We start from the raw sequence: 21,796 nt of genomic DNA on the forward strand, positions 1-21,796 counted from the left end.
GAGCAAGGCACCGAACCCCTGCCTGCTCCTCAGCGCTACATCATCAGTGCAAGAATGAGTGTGTGTTTGAATGGGTGGATGACACATACATTGTTAAGAGCTCTTAGTGGTCGATAGACTAGAAAAGCTCTTTACAAATGGATTTACCATGAACACGGCACTGTGGTTAATTTTCACATTCACTTGCTGCAGTAAATATTCACTGTAAAACACCAAGCGTGCATTGATTTGCTGCTTAAAGTAATATGCTCTAAAACTATCTCCTCTTTTATAAGACTGTATATCTTCATTAGGGACCAGTGGGACTGGGCTGTGATGACAGTATGAAAAACATAGACTCATCCCTTAAGAAGTCCATTAATACGTTGCTGGATGTGCACCAAACACTGATTACTTGTTCCCTGGCTCGTCGCCCAACTTTTCTCCAAACGTCTTTGTAATCCGTTACGAGATTTTCAGATATCCTGCTAACTTGCACAGAGATGGAACAACTAACTTCACCAAAAGTGGAGCCTCCCCTGTCAGAGAAGTTTAGCAGAAGTTTGCATGTGTATTTATTCAGTATTTGATTCATACTTTATTTTTCATTGGTTTCAGGTTTTTTTGGTTATTAAGTGGAAAGGTTTTTGTCAACTTGCTTTTTTGTGCTTAAGATATTTTCTGTCTCACTGAGGCAGCTGTGTTGCATTTCCCCTTGAAAGAAGCTAGCACGTCTGGCATCACCCTGTGACATTATAACACTGAGGCGGCGTTCATACCAGGGAAAAGCCCTGGTTTTTAAACAGCACAGGGGGGTGTGTTGTTTCATATACCAGTGAGGCAATAAAAATCTGATCCGGGAAGTCCAGTTGGGGGAACGAAGTTATGTGTTTCAAGGCCAGAACGCAGCAGAGTGGTTTTGAAAGTCTGGGAGGTTATCATTGGCAGCAACAGTTTTATATTTCATCACGACAATCGCACGGTAAACAGCAGGAAAACATTCATGTTACAAAATCATGCATGTTATTGGCCAGCGCAGTGCTTTGTCTTACAAAAACAAAAACTCAAACATAACTTTTTCATCAGCTCACTTCTCCCTTCAAAGGAATGAGAATGGCTCTAACTACCCCCCCACGATCAAGGTGTTTGTTTGTTGGTTGGTTGGTTCGATTTTCACCGAAAACTACCCAATGGATTTCCATGAAACTATAGTGGAAGGATGGGACAGGGGCCAAGAACGAACATATTTTCCAACATTGTGAGACAGGGCGAGTTTTTCACCGACTTCCCAGTGAATAAAGCCTGGATCTTGATGAAAAATAATCTAAGTGTGCAACTTGGCTTGATTTAATTTAATGGGACTCTAGGGCCTTGGCAGAAGTATACGCTCTATTGAGTGCGATCGTTTTTTTCACCTATGACTGTTTGTTTGTCAGCAAGATGATGCAAAAAGCACTAAACCAGAGTGTTTTAGGGTTTGGGTCGGGGAAGAATCCATAAAACGTTCCAAGAATTTCTTTTTCATCCCTAAGATTTCTATCTTGGTGTAAAAAAGACATATTTATGGTGCTGACATTTATGAGTCTGTGTAATTTGGTGCAGATTATCAGACTATTTCATTTTAATTTTCTATTATAAGCATTTGACAGACGTGTGTAGGATTGTTTAGCTTTGGAGGAAGTTTATATAAACAGTTGGTTTTTGCTGAAGTGCCATAAGAACAGCCCAGCTTGTTAGCAGCTTGTTAGCCTCCTGCGTATATCGTGTTTCTGCAGAGGTTACAAAGTGAAGATAAGTTTATTGAACTTGGTATCCGTCTGCACTCATTGTTTTTATTTCAAGGGTGTGAGTGAGACACACACACTTCCCCCCTGGCTCTGTGCAGATCCTCTGCGCTGTGTTTCTGCAGCAGTGACCTTGGTTCTTTTCTAAAAGCCGTCTGTCAGTGCAAATTCTTACAGGCACACTACCCTGTAGTGTTGAGAACTCATTGAATCTGCTCTGCCAAAGCCAACAGGGCACGAGGTGCAGGTGCTGCACTGAAATTGGTTTGCTTTTTGCTTAAAAAGTAAAGTGTGTTTCACACAGAATGGCTCTCTCCAAACAGTCTCTGTAACCAGACTTAGCTCCCTGTGCCTTGCTTTGGGTTTATGGTTTCACTGGAATCAAAGTGTGTTTACACTGTGTGAAATAAATATATGAATTTGAATCTGATGCTATTTGGGTTATGAAAACTGCTCAGACAGTGATATGTGGCCGTTCCAGTAAAAATGCAGTGTGGGTTGGGAGTAAGGTGAATCAGTTTTTGGCACGCGCTCAGTTTTTAAAGATTATTATGAGACTGTGATTTCAAGGAGAAAATAGACCGAAAGAGATCGAATTCTGTTTTTTGGCAGAAGGAAAAATTTGTTGGCACACAAAACTATATCTAAATAGAAATCACATTTTTCACTCGAGTTAGATTTAACTGGAGTGCATTGTCCTCCTCTCTGGCTCAGAAACTTTACTGTCTAGAAATGTGAAAGTCGCAGCCACAGTGTTTCACTATATTAACATTATTGGCGTGCGGGGTGTTATATCTGGCAAGGAGAATCCATTTTAAAAGAATTTGAAAATACTGTGTATGTAAAGAGCATCTGACACAGACCTCAGTTTCTTCTCTTAATCTGCAAAGCGTTAAATAGGTCAGTAATATTTCCCATCTTTTTTCTGCATGGGTTTTTAAAACACACAGGATACAGGACCAAATGATTAACATGGATGAAATCCAGAGCATTAATGGTAACCAGGCAGAGTCGAATGACATTGTTATTGCAGCCGTTCCCCGAGAAAGTGAGGGGAGCTGAAAATTTATATTTGATTTATTGCTGGGTTTGGATTTATGTTCCAACTCTCAATAGGAAAGTAAGTGATCTTCGCCCGGTTTCTCACAAGAGAGGGCCCCACAGCATCTGGCGCTGGAAACATCTCCGCATCAGAAGGAGTTCCTTCGAGTTTCTCTTTGCGCTGCTTAACCACCAAGAATTTACACCTGTAGGGGATATAGTATTACTCTGTTTATTGGACCGCGTTCAAGTCTGAGCCTTGAGAAATGATCAGATGAGCGAAATAAGCTGCTCTTAGTGGGAAAGCGTTACGAGATGCACTTTATTTTTGTTGTGCTTTACCTGATAGCCTCCATTCGCGTTTATGCTGCTCATGATTGCAATTAGGAAGCTAAGTTATTATTTAGCCTGGTTTATTATGTGCTTAATGGTATTTGATAACTTAAGTGTTCGCACAGTATTGCAGCGGTATGGCATGGATATAAAGAGCTTTGATTTGCTTTGCTCAAGTGCTGTTATTTATTGGGATTTCTTTCTCCAACAGCACATTGACGAGAACAGAAATATACTGCTCGCTGTCACCGTGAGTGTGCTGTTGAAACCTTGAAACATCGTATCTGCACATTTTTATCTGCTCGAAGTGATGATACGAATACCATTCTTTATGGTTTGGTAATAACCGCCTTATTTTTCATAGGGATGTAGAGCATTATTTATCACTGGCAGTGTTCATGGGGATTAATGATGCATAACTCTGTCAGAGTTGCCTGGCATACAGCACCAGCCCAAGAAATCTGGAAGGTTATCAGAGTAATAAATCCCAAGTTTTTTTCCGCCGTTGTTTGTCACGATGCACTGCAGTAGCCAGCCGTTATGACGGTTCCAGCTTGTTCTCCTCCTCTCCCTCGCTCCGTAAGCCGCCTGAAAAATAACACGACTTGTTTAAGCTGCCAGTTGATAAGGTGGAATTTGATCGCACAACCTCAAAAGTTCAAAGCGGGCAACTGTTCTTAAATCTTCTCCTTATTACGTCGACTCTGTCTGCTTCCAGCTGGATGATGGGGTGCAGATAAGGAGCGCGCCGCACGCTCGCTCCACCGCTGAGGTTCGTTCCTGGCAATGAGAACACGAGCACAGTGTGTTCAGTCTTGCATTTTAACTGTTTTGTCAATTGCTGTCATCCAATTCTGTTATGTCTATAAACTGGAAATTAAATTAGGTGTGCAGATGGTTACACAGGTTAAATCTATATCCGCCCAAGAGCAGCAGCAGTATTTTCTTTCATCATGGCTTATTTTCTCTGTTTAATTTATTGAATAAATTGGCCCTTTAACTCGCCGAGCAGGAGGAAGCCATCCATGCATTGTCCATGATCCGGGCAGAGAGGAAGATTCAGTCTATTAGTGCAATGATAGGGCCTTTACTGCGGCAAGCTCGCTGATTGAATGGCATCCTTCTCAAGGTCAGGCCGGAGCTAAGAGCTATTTTCTGCTTACCTGTGCAGCCAGCCGGCCCCAGAATCAGCACACAAACTGCCTTTACAACAGCGAGCTTAGTAAGCGGAGACTCTCATCACTGATATTTCCAGCTGGTAACATTAAGAGAAACCTCTTTGCCTGCAGAAAAGGACACAAAGGCATGAGTAATATGATAAGCAGGATCTTGCCACAGTGTGTAAAGACATTAGGAATGTTGTTTTTTTCGATCTGCGCCCAGGGGTCAAATCATATCCTCCCATTGTGTCCCTGTCAAAGTAAAGCAGTGTGTAACATGTGGACCAGTTTGCAGCCAACGTGCAGACAGGGTCAGAGGTCAAGCTGTGAGCACAGCTGTTTTGTCTGCTCCTTTCTGATGAACGTGAGGCGCCTGCTGTTGCTAGCCCACTTTTCACGAAAACATAAGCATTTGGCTGCGATAATGCAGCATGACTGAATTTGTGGCAGTGGTTTTTTTAAGCTGCTTATATTCAGAGACCTACTTTATACATGTCCAAATTACTGTTAGACAATATAGAAATGTGTCAGTGATCCGACGATGGATACGGGAGATTAGGATTAATAATGTCTGGGATGGATGGTTGGTTTTTGTTGAATGATCCTGATCATCATTTTATTGTTGGTAAATGATGTCACTAAACACAGTCAAGAAACTCATTAGAGTCTCCTTCCTCCCAGGAGTTAATGTTTTGAAATGAATTTTCCGCACTGCCACATTGAATTTAGTCAGGCCTGACCTGTGCTAAACCCGCAACCAGGGCTGTCATTTGGCATATGTTAAAAAAAAAGGAAATCTCTTCGGTAACACGGATCACCCGTGTTGTCACCGCATCTGGGAGGACGAGGGAGGGGGCGCTGCCACATGCGAGAGATCAAAGCACCGTGGAAATCCACCATACTGTGTACAGGAGAGTTGTGGGAGAAGCGGGCGGGCAGGCGGTGGTGGGGGTCAGAGCTGGTTCACCTGTGCAGGGGCCTCGCACAGCTGCACTCCCACCAGCTGGAGCCCACAGACCACAGATAGGATTAGAGGCTTTAGCTGCAAAGGTCCCTCATCATCTCTCCGCCTGAACCTTGTATGGCAACAACCCCCGCAAACACAAATGCCACTTTATGATCACTTAATAACACACCCACCCTCACTCCATGCACACGCTCACTCAGTATATCAGCTCATGTGCTTTTATAGCCACCATTGTCTCTGCGGATAAATAGGACAGCTCAGCAGTCTGGGACTCCCAGCCCATGAATTTGGTGTGGAGGCATTTTCTCTCCTCAGCCTCAGTCGCCGCCAACCCCCCCTAGATGGGTATCACTGCACCGCCGCCATTGTGAAGCCGCCCCCCGGCTTCTGTATCCGAGTTCAGCCCCTCATGCCTGCCAGGTAAACCCGTCAGCCTCTTTGCTGCTGCGAGAGGGGAGTTTGGCTCAGACTGACTGAAACAACATCACCTTGTTTATCCTGTAAATAATTCACCCCTCCTAGGCAACAGAATCGAAATCAAGGTTGTGTGTTTAACAAGGGATGCGAGGAATGAAGACGATCCCCTCCCCCTTAAAAAAAAAAAATCAGGTGTTTCCTTTTTAGATAAACTTGGCGCCTGGAGACAGCGACACATCCCTGATTCCTATGCAGCGCGAAGATGCTGCAGTGAGATGTGTTAGGAGTTGTGTTTGGTGGGGAGGGATGTGGAGATCTGTTTATTTTGTGTGCTCACTGAACTTGCCCTTTGATAGCTCTCTGAAGAGGGTGAAGAGATACTGTCGGGGACATTCTTGTCGTGTTTAACATCAGAACCTATGGAGTGTGTCAGCGCTTCATCAAGTTTGATGCTTATCATCGGGGGCTGTCCCGGGGAGCTGTCACCTCCCCGTCCCCCGCCCCGTCTGTGACACACATGTGTACGTGGACACGCGAGCTGCCGTAGTTTGTTTTGTGTTGTCTAACATCACTCCCCTGGGGTAGTGTACTAGTGTCTGGTGTTGACAGACTGTTTATTTCCCCTTCACTTGAAGCATCCACTCTGTTCAGATTTTTTATTGTTTGTTTATCAGATTTCATATGGTTGATACCAGGTACAGTCCATAAGTATTTGGACAATGACACATTTCCTGTGTATATTAGTTTTCATCTCCAGTAAGTGCTGAAACATCACAAAGGTTTTTACACTTGCCTGAAGTAAAAGAAAGGTAAACGTGATAAACAGATCTGTGGTCTGTGTGCCAGAATAAGGTATTGTCTTCACCCCTGTGTGTGTGTGTGTGTGTGTGTGTGTGTGTGTGTGTGTGTGTGTGTGTGTGTGTGTGTGTGTGTGTGTGTGTGTGTGTGTGTGTGTGTGTGTGTGTGTGTGTGTGTGTGTGGTATTGTTTCAGAGAAAAATCCTTCCTGCCTGCACAGGATGGTAGAAACAAAAGTATGCATGTTTTAACGTGCCATGGACATGGGTGTGTTATCTCCCACTGCTGCCAATGGCCAGTCTGCGTGGAAACGGACGGTCAATAAGTGTGTGTGTGTATGTGTGTGAGAGTGAGAGAGTGTCGCAGTAGAGCAATGAGCACTGCCCTCAATTATATCTGTTATTTTGTGCGAAATCAAATCATCAAAGTGCAGACTGATGAGATATCGCAATCAGTTTGATTAATAGGAAAAGCAGAAAGGTGACATTATTCAAAAATGTGTAATGGCTTAGTTCACTGTAATAATACACAACATGGCCTCCAGTGAAGATTCACACTGTTTTCTGGAAGGAAACTGTTTTATTGGGATATTTAAAACAGAGCCTAGACTCTGACCTCAATTGTTGTTCGACTCCAAATCTAATGCTGTAGTGGTGCCGAGGCAAAAGGAAATGAGACACTGACTAAATACTTACAGACTGCAAAGTACTGCACAGTACTGCCCTACAGCCAGAACCTTAAACTACATGACAACTGTGAAACAACCATTACGAAAGTAGTAAAACACATGTCTCCCCACCATGCTGGCGTGTCAGCGAGGGACGCGCCAGGCACTGATCAGAAGACAACGAGGATGTGGATATTTGAAGCTGATATTGGGCCAGATTCCCATCGGGCTACATGCATGCCTCCCCTTTGAGTGTTGATTGCAGAGAGGAGAATGTGGTTGACTGATCTGAAAGGAAATTACTGGAGAGAGAGCTTATCCATGCCTTTGACTGATAATCAGCTCATTATCGTGTTGATCATTTACAGCTCTCCCTCTCGCCTCCTCTCTATTCTTTCAGCTGTGTCACTGAAGCAGAGCACAGAGACTTTTAATGGCTTGGCAGGGAGCCCGCTGTGGTGAGGCAGAGTTAAAACAGCCATGCTAGCCCTGGCTAGTCTCCACTTTTACACAGTGCAGGTCCCCACCCCACTTATCAACCTTCCCAGGGAAGAGAAAAAATTAAAGAAAAACAACAACAGCAACAACAACATATGCAACCCTGGCGTGGGGCAGTGCCCTCGCACCCCAACATGGCTAACTGTGCATGAAATTGAACTGATTGGAGTTATTGACCAGAAGGCTCCCAGCCCCTGAGAGGACATGGAGCAGGGTGGGCCGGGTCGGGGAGCCGGGGGGGTGTGTTACCTGATTGAGTGAGAAATCTGTGGCCGGTTGCTTTGATGCCTGGCACTTTACAGGAAAGAGTGATTTAATGGAAGCTGCCAGACCTCATCAATGTCAGTGCTTGTGGTGAGGGCCCTCCGCTCCGCCGTGCTTTATATAAAAGCACTCGCCATGACAGGTCCTGATGGACAGATGTTTGCTAGTTGTTTTAACTGCACAGTAAAAAGAAACACGGGTATCAGCCTTCACCTCTGGCTCTAAAAGGCTGCAGAGCGAGAGGAGGCCACCACGGCATGCAGCGCCCTCGCCCTCTGCTATTTTAGGACTCTATAAATAGCCCTATTGAATTTTTGCCGGGGTTGATAAGCCTGTAATTAATGTGACCATCATTAGGCACGGACATGTTCTTCTCAAGAGGACCCTGCTGGTGAGGTGAAGCGAGGAGAGGAGAGTGGAGACTTCTCCTCTGTACTTGTTTTAAAGATGAACTGAGCAGCGTGAGAGGCGGATAACGACCAGCCAACTTCCCAGTGATGTGCCGAAGACACAGCTTTGTTGTCGACTGGCGTCATCTGTCAACTCCCCGCCAAAGCCCACTGTGTAGCGTCTTCAGTAGATCTGAATTGCATTGGAATTGCATCATTAATAGAGCAGAAAAGATTCTCAGCAACTCCGGGAGAATACGTTGACCCCTGAGGGGGACTAGAAACAAGACAATGTTTTTACAGTGGGGAATATTTAACTAGAGCTCCCATTACCACTTCATCAATATACAGGAGCAAGTGAGTGAGGAGACAGAAAGGAGGGGAGTAAAAAAATAAAAAAGAGGGAATGTATTAGCTTATAGTGCTAATGGCAGTCTGAGCGCTCAAGTCCCAAACATTCAGCCGCCTCATCTCATCTGGGCTGTGTAATTGCCCCCCTGGAAGCTGCCACGCGAAGCGGCTGCCTCCGTAGTGAAGAGTGGCAGCTGCTGGATGTTGAGGACCAGGCCTGGGTCAGCTCTCCAAGCGGGTTCCCTTGCAACCATGAGATGTCATAATTATTAGCTATCTGGGGGCCAGCGTTTTGGGGGTGGGAGGGGGGTTTTCTTTGGGTGAATTGAAGCCAAACAGAAGGAGACACCAGACGTATTCTCCACTTAACATAACGTATACTTACCCTCGCTTTGCCTTCAGCAAGCACGCCTGTGCAGCATCTCGCCCGCTGCTTTTCAGGGATATTTTTCTCACTTGTTTGTATTAGGTTTTCCCTCCGTATCTAATGCACCTAGAGATATGTAGCTGTTGTGCATCATGGGAACTTATTAATCTATGGGGACCGGCGTTCTCCCTAGTTAAGTAAATATACATGAGCTGCTGTGCGAGATACAAGCTCCCAGCACCTTCAGAAAAATGTTTCTTCAGCTTCCCTCTTTCTTCCCATCCTCCTCGCTCTCTCTCTTCTCTCTCTAACATGCCACCTGGGGGCAAATCTCACTCCGTCTCATCTGCTGCTTAATTTCACTGGAGCGGCCCTCAGTAATGAAGCGCCTTGATGTACATTTGCCAATTTCTGCCTCTGCCACTGCGGTATAATTGGGATGTGACTAAGCATGAATACCCAGCGCAGGGTTGGTTGACCTCTCAGCGACCCCGCGAATAGCGCTTTTGTCATAATGGAGGTATTATCTCACATAATCTGGGTATGGAGAGGGATTGTCTGCAGGGTGCCAGGGATGGAAATGAATTGATATAACTCCTCTCTCCTGTGTGCCACAGAGGAGGAGGGAAAAAACTGCAAGACACATTTTTTACATGCTCATAATGAAGACGTTTTCTTCTTATCTATTGCCGCTTTGTGTTTATTGGAGGAGGAGAGCAGCTTCTGGCAAAAGCAGGGTGGATTTTTTTTTTTTTTTAGGAAAGGAGGGAGTTTGCTGTGGCACTAGAGAATATTTTTCTTTATGTGTGTGTGTGTCAGCCTTGTGTGGGTGCACTGTGTACTCATGCACATGTTGGTGTGTATGTGTCTGTTAATGACCCTGTAAAATGACAAGCTGAGCTGGCAGTGAGAGTACAGCCGACGGTCAGAGAGAGAGGGGGAGGAAGCAGGAGAATTCAGATCGTGGTGATGGTGTGTGTCTGTGTGTGTGTGTTTGGGGGGGGGGGGGTCAGTTGTTGCTCTGTGATTCACCACGCTGTCATCATGGGGACAGGGGCCCCTGAGTGGCCCTCTCTATTCCCACCTGAGAGGCCTGCAAATGGAGGGGCCGTGCTGTCATTATTTACAGCCTGCAGCACCTAACCTTGGATTCGGAGCTCATCACTGCGAAGGGAAAATCAGATTGGACTTGACGTGTACCCGAGCCAGTGACCTTGATAAGTGTGAGGTGCCTGCAGCAAGAGGTTAGGGAAGAAGAGCTCGCTTCTGTCAGCTCTCGCTGTGGATTTGCACGCGTGTTGTGTGTACTTGTTTGTGTGTTTCAGCCAGGTGGGGAGTAAGGAGGGGGGGGGGGGGGGGGGGGCGCGAGCACGGCTGGATGACTGAGCCATGACTCAAGATGACACGTGGTCGGCCTGCTCACGGACCTTAACACAGCAGGCCGATGTGGCATTATTAATGTTTATTTTGTGGTCACTAACTAAAAAAAGATTTGTCGATTAATTGATTAGTGTATTGACAAAAAAATAAATCAACTGAGCGCTTATTTATCAAGTCACTTCCCTCTCCAAATTTTGCACAATTGGTCTCACAAAACACAGTTTGGAAATATCACCTTGGGCTTTGGCAAATTTTATGAGGCTTTTTCATTAAAAATCAAAGAAAACACTGATATTGAAAATAGAAGCATGTTTATTTATTTATTTTTTTTACCACCAGGTAAAAGCCAAAAAACCCTTCCACATCAACTATGTTTGTAAATTGGCAGCCTTGGTCTGAAAATGCACCAGAGCCTCGTGTGAAGTAATGAATCTGAGCCCGGGTAATTTTATTTTTCTGTTTGATTATTTATTTCTTTTTTATTTTGTGTGTCGGAACTAGTTACCTGGAGACCAGAGGGGGGGTTGGTGAGTGCAAAATACAACGGAGAGCATCTCAGGACGGGTGATGAAAATGCATTTTTCTTCCCCTACTGAGATGCTATTTGGTCGTGTGAAATGATTAATTTCACACATATACAGGTCATCCCCGAAAGCAGCAACATCTCATTCACAAGAGGCCCCCGTCAGCAACAAAACAGGAGGCTGCAATAAAATGAGCAAACAGCAGCACGTACTGAGCGTCAATAAATCTTTGGAGGTTAAACATGAGCACTGTAGAATTTGAGCAGACCACCCCCCCGCCCCTCCTCACCTCTCTCATCAGGTAAAAGTCATTGAGTACATCAGGACTGTCGAGATCCGAAAAATGGCCGTCGAGCAGTTCAGTCCCGTGGTGGCATCTACTCACTCTCACACACAGAGAGTCTGTGTTTGCATAAGTAGGATGGAGCCTTGAATTATTGGGTTTGTGTAAATAAGGAGATGAGACTGTTTTTAGCACACAGGGAGGAAGGAGAGCGTGGATGGAAATAGTGCGCTCTGTGTGGAGCGGAATTGGTCTTGGGTTGTTTACGACAGCTCGCAGCCCTCGTATATCACAAGCAGTATGTTTGCTGTGAAGCTACAGTTTGTGTGCCATCTGCCTTGGCTGAACTTGACCCGACAAACAGACTTATATTTTGTAAACTGAGCTCACTGTAACTGCTGTTTTTGTATTTTTCTCTTTCTCAGTGGATGATCCAGAACCCCCACAAGGTGGCCACCTTCTTCGGCTGCATCGGCACCGATAACTTCGGGGAGATCCTGAAGAAGAAGGCCGAAGAAGCCCACGTCGACGCCCATTACTATGAGCAAAACGAGGAGCCGACTGGTACTTGTGCAGCCTGTATCACCGGGGACAACAGGTTAGCCACCTTTTCGTCACCCTTGACCAAGACATGACCCCCTAGCTTGGATTTCGAAGGAGTCATTTTGGTTCATTTGTACATCCTCAGGCAGGCAGTTGACTCCTTGGGGCTGGAAGTCATAACAGGGAATCATAGCTCCGCTCTCACATCAAAAGGAAAAAGCACAGCTTGAGTGTGTTTTTCCAGGCCCCCACTCAGTCTCTGCCGCCCCAGTGGGTTGTCATCCATCTATAGGCTGACAGTAGCAATGTGTTAGAGATGGCTGGGCTATCCCAGCTCTCACCTGTCAGCCTTCCCGTCTGTAAAAGGGGCTTTAGCGCCTCTGACGACTCTCACGCTAGTCTCATCATCAGCACATCAGCCAACAGACAGCAGAGGTCGAAGCCTACACACAAATATCGCTAGCAGTAAGGGCTCCAGTTCATGATAGACCAGGTGTGGATCAATAACCTCCTTCTCTAAACACTCCCCTCCTCTGCAGCCCTTCATCCGCTGCTCCTGGAGTTGTCAGTCAGTCAACGGCTGGACCCTGACCGCCCTGGGAGCCCGGCCCCTCTGAATGGTCTTAGTGGGCTTGTTTGATATGGGCTCTGACACCTGAAAAGGTCAGGCGCCGTGCTCAGGGAGACGAGCTCTGTAATATTTCTTACAGGTGTTTAACAGACAGCTCAGGAGGCCAGTGGAAAGGTCGTGGGCAGGGCCAGATTGGAAGGGTGATGGCTTTGAAGGATTGGGAGACAGTATGTCACAGCCCCCGGGCTTTGATTAGTGCAAGTCTTTAATGAAAAAAAAACTCCTCTGCTTAAAGATATAATATTTTACAATTCTTCATTAAAATGTCTAAAAACAACTAGACCTATGTTATATATTTTGACTTGTGTGCTTCGTTATCCAGAATGTTTCCAACAATGGACAATATCCCCAATTTTATTCAAAGTAATGGGACATTTCATTTCGGTCGACTATTAATTACGTCATAAGTGCTTTACACGCTTTGACCATCTCTGCTGTGAGTTCTGGGGCTAACGATATATGATGAAGGATAAACCCACTGCTAGCCAGTTAGCCAGTCGGCTGTTTTTCCACTATTTGTATTGGACAATCGTAATGGATCGTTAGCGTTTGCTGCGTAACGTTAATAAAACGCGGCTTCACAACCTCATGAAACTAAATCTTTTATTATTGTTTTGATTGAGAGACCCCAAGCAGCCAAAGTTACATGTCGTATGTTTAAATTTGGCCATTGTAGTTTAAATCAGTGAAGATGCTGCATGTTAATCAATCACTTTTGAAGGCATTAATACTTTAGTTTAATCAGTTTTTAAATGTTTAATTAGTTTTTCTTTAAAATTTAAAGAAGAAAATCGCCCTTTAATTCATGAATATAATTTTGTCATTAACTACTAACTCGTATTTACATTTGAGATCATTCTAGTAACCTGCTGAACTCTGTGTAGATTATTTGGAGTTCTGTGACTGGAGTTCAGTCTGTACAGTAACCTTAGTCTCACACTTGTGGGTACTTATAAACACTCTATTATTTAGCACAGCCAACAAGCTGCAATCAGTTTTATAGTTTTTTGTTAGTTAGAAACAGTCTAGTTTTGTTAACATAACTAAGACAAGATGTAGGAAAACAAAGTCACATTCACAATAGTTATAGCAAGTCTAGTTTTTATTTGTCTTTGACATTTTAAAATGGTTCTGGGTCACATTATATTTAGTTGAAAACTACAGGGATTGTACAACCATATTTTCAGAGAAGAAAAATGCTAAATTTTACAATTATTCCAGACAAAGCAAAACTGCAAATTCCTGGAGGAACTCCTGAATGTTTTGCTTTGAAGCAACTGTGGAGCGAACATCTTAAATGTATTATATCAGTAGATTTAGACGTTAGCGGAGAGCACCGAGCTTTTCTCATGTCTCCTGGACTTACTCAATAATGATACACACTTTGTCTGTCACGCTCGCTCTAACCTTTGAGTCCATTACTGCAGCTCACGTCAAGGGGAGTCCCAACAGTGCTGTCATATCGTAGCTGTTGTCCTCACAGTATGATCAACTTAGCACACTCTTCTGTGATGCTAACCATGCTGAGCAGCCCTCTCACCATGTGAGAACGGATCTCTTCCTGCAGCCTCCCGTCATATGGCCGCCCCTAAGCAGCGATGATGGCTGCACTCATTTTGATGGCCGTTCATAAAGAGGCGGCACACGAGGACTGGCTAATGAGCTACGTTCAGATAATGCCACCTGCTTCACGTTCCAGCTCCTGCCATTCACTACTCAACTCAAGTGTTCATTTAGTAATGCGTGTCTGTTGTTTTTCCACTTTAGTTGACTGAGGACCTTTTTTCCAGGTGATGTAATAAAACAAATAACGTGGAGCTGGTTCATGGCTGGCCTTAAACATCCTTTTCATTTTAATCTCTCCCTTTCTTTGTTTGAGATAACTGATTGGTTAAAAGGAATGAATAATAGACATCCAGATGACTTTAGTTCACCTTGGTTCAGACGTTCTAAGAAACCATTATCGTCTTTTTGCATCGTGAAAGAACAAAGGAAAGTCTGGGGCCCGAGTGTTTTTTAGGGATGTGTTTTTTTTGTTTGAGACAAAATTAAGATGGATGATAAGCGAGGCAGAAGATTTATGGGGTCTGTCTCGGCAGGTCCCTTGTTGCTAACCTGGCAGCGGCAAACTGCTACAAAAAGGAAAAACACCTGGACTTGGACAGCAACTGGGAGCTGGTGAAGAAAGCCAAGGTCTATTATATTGCGGTAAGTGAGACCCTCTACATTCAGAATGATTGTTCCCCAACTCCATTGCCAGAAGAGGACGAAATGTTAAGAGGCTTTATTCAGGAAATGCCTCAGCGCGCCTTCTGCATTGTCAATATATCCATTCATCCTTTGTCGAGTGAAATGAGCTATGTTACCTATTGAGACAATGCAGCTCCATTCTCCCCATGTCCCCCTCGCCTTTGTGCACGAAACTGCAACACAGTGTGAAATTGTTCTACATGTAATGCATTCATTCGTTTCTTTTAATGTGGAGACAGGCCAACAGGTGCTGAGAAAGTGTGAAAATTGATTATGCAAGTTCATTTGGCTTTACCCCCTCCCACACAGCCTATCCCTTACAGACAAAACACACACACACACAGATTGAGGAGGACAGATGTGAACTTAGACGTTCACACACACACACACACACACACACACACACACACACATTCAAGCTGCACCACTGAGGTAATGTCTTCACTTACAGCTTCTGGAGTAGGATGGCCTGCCATGCTCACGTTTCACTGTTTGGGATTAAGTTTAATTCTGGCAGATCAACATTTTCTCTGATCTCAAGTCAAAGTGATAGCCCTGAAATTGTGCTGCATTCCACATCTTTTAAGTAGGTCATTATCGGCATAAATCAGCCTCGCGGTCCAACCATCAACATACTCCTTGGCATATTGTCCCTAGTGAATTTCACAATGGTCCCCCTGTTGCCCACAATCCCTCCAAAGTGTACTGTAGTGCAATAATGATAGAGGCTTCATAATTAGCTGCCCGGTCGCATAAACAAACACACGCACACACTCAAAAAAAAAGCTGTCAGTGCTTGTGCTAGAAAGCAGATCAGTCTGTCCATCCTCCACAGTTTGTGTGGTCTCATTTTTAGACTCTGCTTCACATTAACAAACACTGCACATCCTCTGCAAATTGGCAGTTGGGCTTTGCCCACATCCGACAGTCTTGTGCACAGGGAAAAGCTTCCGTGGGATTTGAGGAGGGATAGAAGGGCCACAAATGGGTGTTTGTCAGTGCTTGGAATCTCAAACATGGTGTTCCGCGTCCCTCCTGGGCCTCTTTGTCAAAACAGGGGGATCATTCGCTTTATTAGAGTCCCATTCGCACTTCTAAAGTACTTAGCCAGATACACTGCCACAGCTATTCCCACTTAATACTGTGTGGCGTGTCTAGACCGGTGTTCACCAAGGCCCCCTCTCTCCATTAACCTTGTCGAGAGCACTCAGATGTATTTACCCAATTTACAGCCAAATTGTACATTTTCTCCCTCCCTCGCTCTCCCTCTCTCTCTCTCTCTCTCACTGTACCAACCACTGTTGTGTATTAATGTGCTTTGTTGATTTTCATTAAATCACTGCTCTGCGGTCTCGTACACGCTAATCTGTAAATTTAATTACAAAAAAGCACAAACGTGTGTACGTTAGTATGTTATTTGCTCACACGTGCGTCTGTGTTTGTCGGAGCATGTGTGTTAAAGAGGTGATTGATGATTCCTGGCAGAGGCTCTCAAGGTGCCTGCTACTATGTGGTGTGATTGGATGAAAACAGAATTATTAGAGGGCTCTTGCAGCCAGTCTGGCTCATCCAGCAGCAGCAGCAGGGCCGGTGGCAGACGCAGAGCAGGGAGGCAGCACTGCCATTTCTCACAAAGAGAGAGAGAGAGAGAATGTTGAACTCCTGCCAAATGTTTGGTGGCAGGCTGTTGCTAGGAAATCTGGGTCCTTAGGCAAATCATTGCACAAAGACCAATAACAAAGGCGTGAGGGGGAAGAAGGAATGGCTAAACGCATTTCAGGCAGACGATATCTTCTTTTTTTTCCTGTTGACTGCCGTCGCTGCTGCAGTGATGTTTACAGTTACTTCTTTCCCCAAGGATTGTAAACATCAGAAATGGAGGGTGATGTATTGTGTGAAGAGGAGATGAGTGACTCTAATTGGTGGGGGTGATGTGTGCGTGCTGGCCCAGTTAGCCCCCTTCTCCCCCCCTCCCTCCTTCCTCTCGCTCCCACTTTCCTTCCATCCCCATCCCCCCCTTGGCCCTTTATGGACACCTCCCTCCCTCCTCTTTCTCCTCTCCTCTTTTTCTGTCTCCTTTGCCTCCCCCTCTCTCTTCCACCAGCCTCTGATACACACACACACACACACACACACACACACACACTCGCTGCTAAACACACACAGCGTGCACGCACACATTCTGCAGCATACCACTGGCTTGTTTTTCTTAACACTGAGCGCTTTGCCCTGTAATTTGATCTCCACCGCTTGATGCATCCTCTATGATGCCACTATGAATTAACCTATGGCTCTGCAGCTCTCCTTAGTCCCAGCTAATAAAATGGCCTGTTCTAACTTGTGCCATTTATATTCAGGGCAAAAAAACCCAGAAGCGCTCGGTCCAATATCCTTATCATGCGTGGAGCAAATAAAGACGAAGGGAGACGAACAAGACAATTGACTGTGAAAAGGCCTGTTAATGACTCGGCACAGATGGTCAGAAACAACCCAAGGATAGACGGAGGAGACGCTCGCCTATGCCAACTGGCATGATACAAAAAAACTCACCCAATGAGACACAAGCTGCAGTGCTGTTAGGTCACAAACCTGATCACAGCTGTGGACACTGTTCGTTTATGCCCTGAGCTTACGGCACAATCGCCCGTTAGCCAGCGAGAGGTCAGCCACGCCTGAGGAAAACAGCTAGCCTACCTCTATTCTTTTTAAAAAAAAAATTTTTCAAACAGCAGTTGAAGTGCCTCACATTGTTAACACTGGCACACTGCATATAGCATTAATTGGCAGTTGTGTTCTTGCCCTCGCTGCAGGGGAAAGCTGAGTTCAGCTTCAGTCACTGTAGCATAATATGCAAGAAAAAAAAAAGAGGCGAAGGGGAGGGCAAAAGCAGGAGGGGGAAAAAAAGCGCAATACTGGCACCACAAGCAGCACGTCAGCCTGCTTACACCCCAGAGTGGCACACATACACACACGTGTACACACACACACACACACACATTGTTACTCCGCCCCACCAGCCCCTGCAATTTGCAGCCAAAAAAGCAAAGGGAGAGGTTTAACACACACACAACTAACTGACACCTCATCAGCCTCAGCCGAAGGGCTGATTAGCACAGAGGTGACTGCGGCTGTCTCTCTGTCCAACTCCGAGGACCACGCTGTCCTCACACTGACCTTGAGCTTCCTCTCCTCCTCTATCCTTCTACTCTATCCTCCACTCTCCCTCTCACCACCGCTCTTCATATCCAATATTCCTCCCTTCCTCTGTCTCCATCTCGTCCCCCCCCCCCTCTCCCTCTCCTTCTCTGTCTTTTTCTCTCTTTCCTCTCCACTCTGTACTGCACCACTCTGCACTGCCCCTGTCCTTCCACATAGCCAGGGAGGGATCACGAGGCAAAATGCAGGCAGTGGAGAGTAAGAGAAAGGGAGGGAAGAGAAGTGGAGAGAGGGGGGGGAGAAAAAAAAACTGGCAGGCTCCCCCTTTTGTCTGCAGGCGATCAGTTACAGTCTTGGTTGCCGATGAAATTTAATCCCCACCGCATTTACATGCCAAGTTTGACTTCTGGCAAGCCTTATTAAATAGATTTGTAAATCATTTCATCTTGATTAGAATCTTTTCTCTAGGGATCAAATTTTTTTTTTTTTTGCAATGCTTGTGTTTTGTTATGTGCACAGTCTGTGCCCACTGGTGCTAAAATTTGAAAGTCAACCTTTGGGGGGGGGGAGGATGGCGACGTTTTTCTGTCTGAGTGAGTGTGAGCAGTATAGGTTTAGGGGACAAAGAGCGGCTGGTGCCAAGACCCGCGTGTCACCGGCCCAGCCACTGTGTCAGCACGTCTCCCATCTCTGGAGGTCATGTCGGTGGGCGAACAAATACTATGATGTGTCTTCTCTTTATTAGGCCGACACCAAAGTGTATTTAGCACGAAACAATGTCATTTCAAATTGCACCTAATCAGATAGCATTTTGTAATTGCCAGCGAACGTCTTATGAATATGAATTCATAATTGTTCAATTACAAGCTGACTGCATCATATTTATTGGCTTTTTTTTTTTTTCTCCCGCTGGCCTGGGCCAATTATAGGATTTCAATCTTGAGGCAATCAAGTGATAAGGGTGAGGCGTTTAGTGTTTGCTGTCACTATATAATTCTCCCGAATGTTAAACATCCATCTGGGAGGGCTGCATTTGTCACAAAGCTGTGCGTGGAGGTGCACCTGCCTAATTGAGTGGTAATGAGCTGTCAGGAGCGCGGGCCTGGTGATTGGCTCTCGGCGGGGCGTCCCGAGCCAGTGGGACGTATGGGCTGGCCCGGCACTTCTGGAGGATCAGCCAGCGTCGCAGCCCTGCAGGCCTGAGGGGGCGGAGCGTGGCGAACGAGGGTGGAGATGCCAAGTGTCTGTGGGATTTATTTAGGTTGTTTAGAATTATATTTACTCCCGATTTGGTTTCACTACTCCATGTCAGAGGCGGAAGATGTGTACTACTAAAAAGGAGTTTTGATTATTGAATCTTTAAAAAAGTCTGTCTATCTATAAGTCTGTGAACTTAAGGGGACTGTTGGGCCTTGGCTCTAAAATATAAATGCAATGCAAAAAGAGAAAATACAATGGTTCCCTTTGAAACTAACATACCTAGTTACCATGACCTCACAAATGTGCAGTAAAAATATTTGAGTAATTACTTTTCCCCACTGTTGCTCCATTTATTTGTTTGATTATCTTTAGACAAATAAATTGTTTTGTAGAAAGTTACAGGATGTCAGAGTTCACCTTGTTTGGTTATCCTGACTGAGAAGTTCTCATCACATTCAGCTGCATCCATTTTTTTGTTTAGATTTGTGTGATTTACTTTTGTTTAATTTTTGTTGTTATTTTCAGACATGTGTGTGTGTGGAAATATTTAAAAGTTGGCAGGGCTGCGCTGGTTTTATTTTGGGAGTTTTTCTTTCCAGCATCCTAATTCGAACAGTAACGTGGTGGGGGGAGTAATTGCCTCCTGGGTTGGCGGAGGAGGGGCGAGCAGGAGGGCGGCACATTTTTTTGGACTCTGGCAGGATTCCAGGCTGGAGTCCATATTACTCCACCAGCAGCACGCAGCGACTCTCTCCTTGTACACCCACGTTATCTTGTAAAAACAGTTTTTCTTCTTCAGCAGGGAAAACGCGGTGTCCTTTCACCCTGGATTACTGTGTGCATCTGCTCCACCGGCAACAAGTCTGCTTTTCCTCCGCCTCTCTGTACAGGGGATGAAACAGTTCAGACTTAAAGATATTTCTACTTTCCTTCACCTTGTCCCCTCACTGCCTCTGCATCAAGACACCCAGAGTGTGTGTGTGTGTTAGTGCCTTTTTATTCATGAGACCAAGTTGTAAAACGTGGAACAGCGTTTCCGCTCTACACTGGGATGTTGCGGCCATTTGTTTGAGTTCCACGGCTTAATTGAATAGACTGAGTAATTATTTGTCAAGTAATGCTGAGCAGAAAATAAATAGCCACTTTGCGGCCGTGAATTGTGCCTGATGGCCATGTGTTGATACTCTCACCAGGGAGAGTAAAAACCTGCTCTACTGGCTAAGTATCTGATTAAGATTCACATGACGGAACCGCAGACGCTTTAGGATAGTGTCTCTCCTGGGCAAAGATAGTAAGTAGAGTTAAGTGTCAGATGCTGTTATATTGTCATGCAGGAGCCTTGATTGAATAAATATCGCTGGAATATTCTCCTCGCCGCAAACCGTGCGGGTCAGCGCGACGAAGCGCTTCTACAAAGAAATCGCCACAGATGTGCATCTCTGTGTGGCAGATGCTGGACACTGTTCTTTGAGAATTGTTTCCTTCTGTGTGGTTTCATTTTTCTCTTTTATGTTGCTGTAATTTGTTTATGGTTTGTAATAAGCCTTGTGCATATCTTCCTTCTGCCAGTTTGGCCCGGATCCATTGTAAACCGCCAGTAATTTATTTTACACTCCCTTTTCAAAGGAGACTAATGACATCTGAGCATAATAATATTTTGTAATGATCTGATAATGCAAGTCAAGATTTTCTTTATACATCGTACATCAACTGTTCTTCTGTTTATGGCGGCTTTTATCAGTATCACTGTATTCTATAAATCTGCTCTATCTACTAGTATTTGCAAATTTGGCAAAATTAAAGTAAATAAATGAGCTACAACACTTTCAAGCTTTTTCCAGAGCATTTTAGTTTCTAACTTCTTTCTTTAGACGGAGCCAGGTTTGCAGTTTCCACCTGTTACCTGTCTTTATGCTAAGCTAACAATCTCTAGCCCACAGCTTTATATTCAGTGATGGACATGACAGTGGCATTGACCACCAGTCCAAACCTCCAAACTATTTATGTTGACAACAAGAAGAGAAGCTTATCCTCTAACTTGAAAAGTTTTTTTTAAACAGAGAAAAATAATTCGGTAAATGTCTCGTAACATTAGATTCTTTTATTTTGTTTCATTTCACTAAGTTGTGTGAACATGATATTTTTTGCGTCTGGGGTTAGCCCACGCAGTAGGAAAGACACTTTTTCATACATGGCCCCATGCACTCAGACATAGGCTACTACTCTGACCTTATCTATTGTTCCTCAAGTGTATATTGTAAGCAGCTTTAGAGGCTTTATGGAGACTTAGCCAGCAGGGCTGCCGCTGCTCTGGTGGAACATTTGGACCTGTGGCAAGTGTTAGATTTTCAGTTAAATCTCTTAACCCACTTCTCCCCTTCCTCTCTCTGTCTCTTCCCCCCCCCCCACCCTGTCCCTTATTTTTTTTCCTTGGCATGCAAACTCTTGTGCCAGTGGTGAGCCTGGTGCCCAAGCCCTGGAGGGGCAGAGTGGAAATGCAGCCAGAGCAGCTGCACATCCTCCCCAACTGAGCAAAGTCCTCCAGTCACACTGTGATGGCGAGGCCAGAGCCACTTTGATTAGCATGTCCGTTGTTATTGGCTAGCTTGAATGTCATGCACCGCGAGTCCAGTCGTCTAATGCTCCGGCTGGCCAACGGCAATGCTCCCTGCAATTACTGATATGGCTGCTTGTTCCAGTGTGGAGGAGAGGCCAGGGAGAAAGCGCCAAAGTGCCAAGTGATTGTCCTCGGTAAATAAAAAGCAGACGTCTTGTCTTTTTGATGTTCTATATGTGCGTGCCTTATTTTCACATG

General features: G+C 45.1%; 1 protein-coding gene across 3 annotated transcripts in view; it reads left to right on the forward strand.

The window, feature by feature from the left end:
* LOC109626880 (adenosine kinase-like) overlaps window positions 1-21,796 on the forward strand; it is a 97,219-nt gene that overhangs the window by 28,789 nt on the left and 46,634 nt on the right. For all 3 annotated transcript variants that reach the window (XM_020083075.2, XM_069517332.1, XM_020083076.2), the window contains exons 5-6: window positions 11,627-11,799; window positions 14,475-14,583. In XM_020083075.2, the coding sequence (XP_019938634.1) occupies window positions 11,627-11,799; window positions 14,475-14,583 (282 nt within the window). The remainder of the gene's footprint in view (window positions 1-11,626; window positions 11,800-14,474; window positions 14,584-21,796) is intronic.

This window comes from Paralichthys olivaceus, chromosome 21 (genome assembly GCF_024713975.1).
Source record: "Paralichthys olivaceus isolate ysfri-2021 chromosome 21, ASM2471397v2, whole genome shotgun sequence".
Taxonomy (NCBI): Eukaryota; Metazoa; Chordata; class Actinopteri; order Pleuronectiformes; family Paralichthyidae; genus Paralichthys; species Paralichthys olivaceus.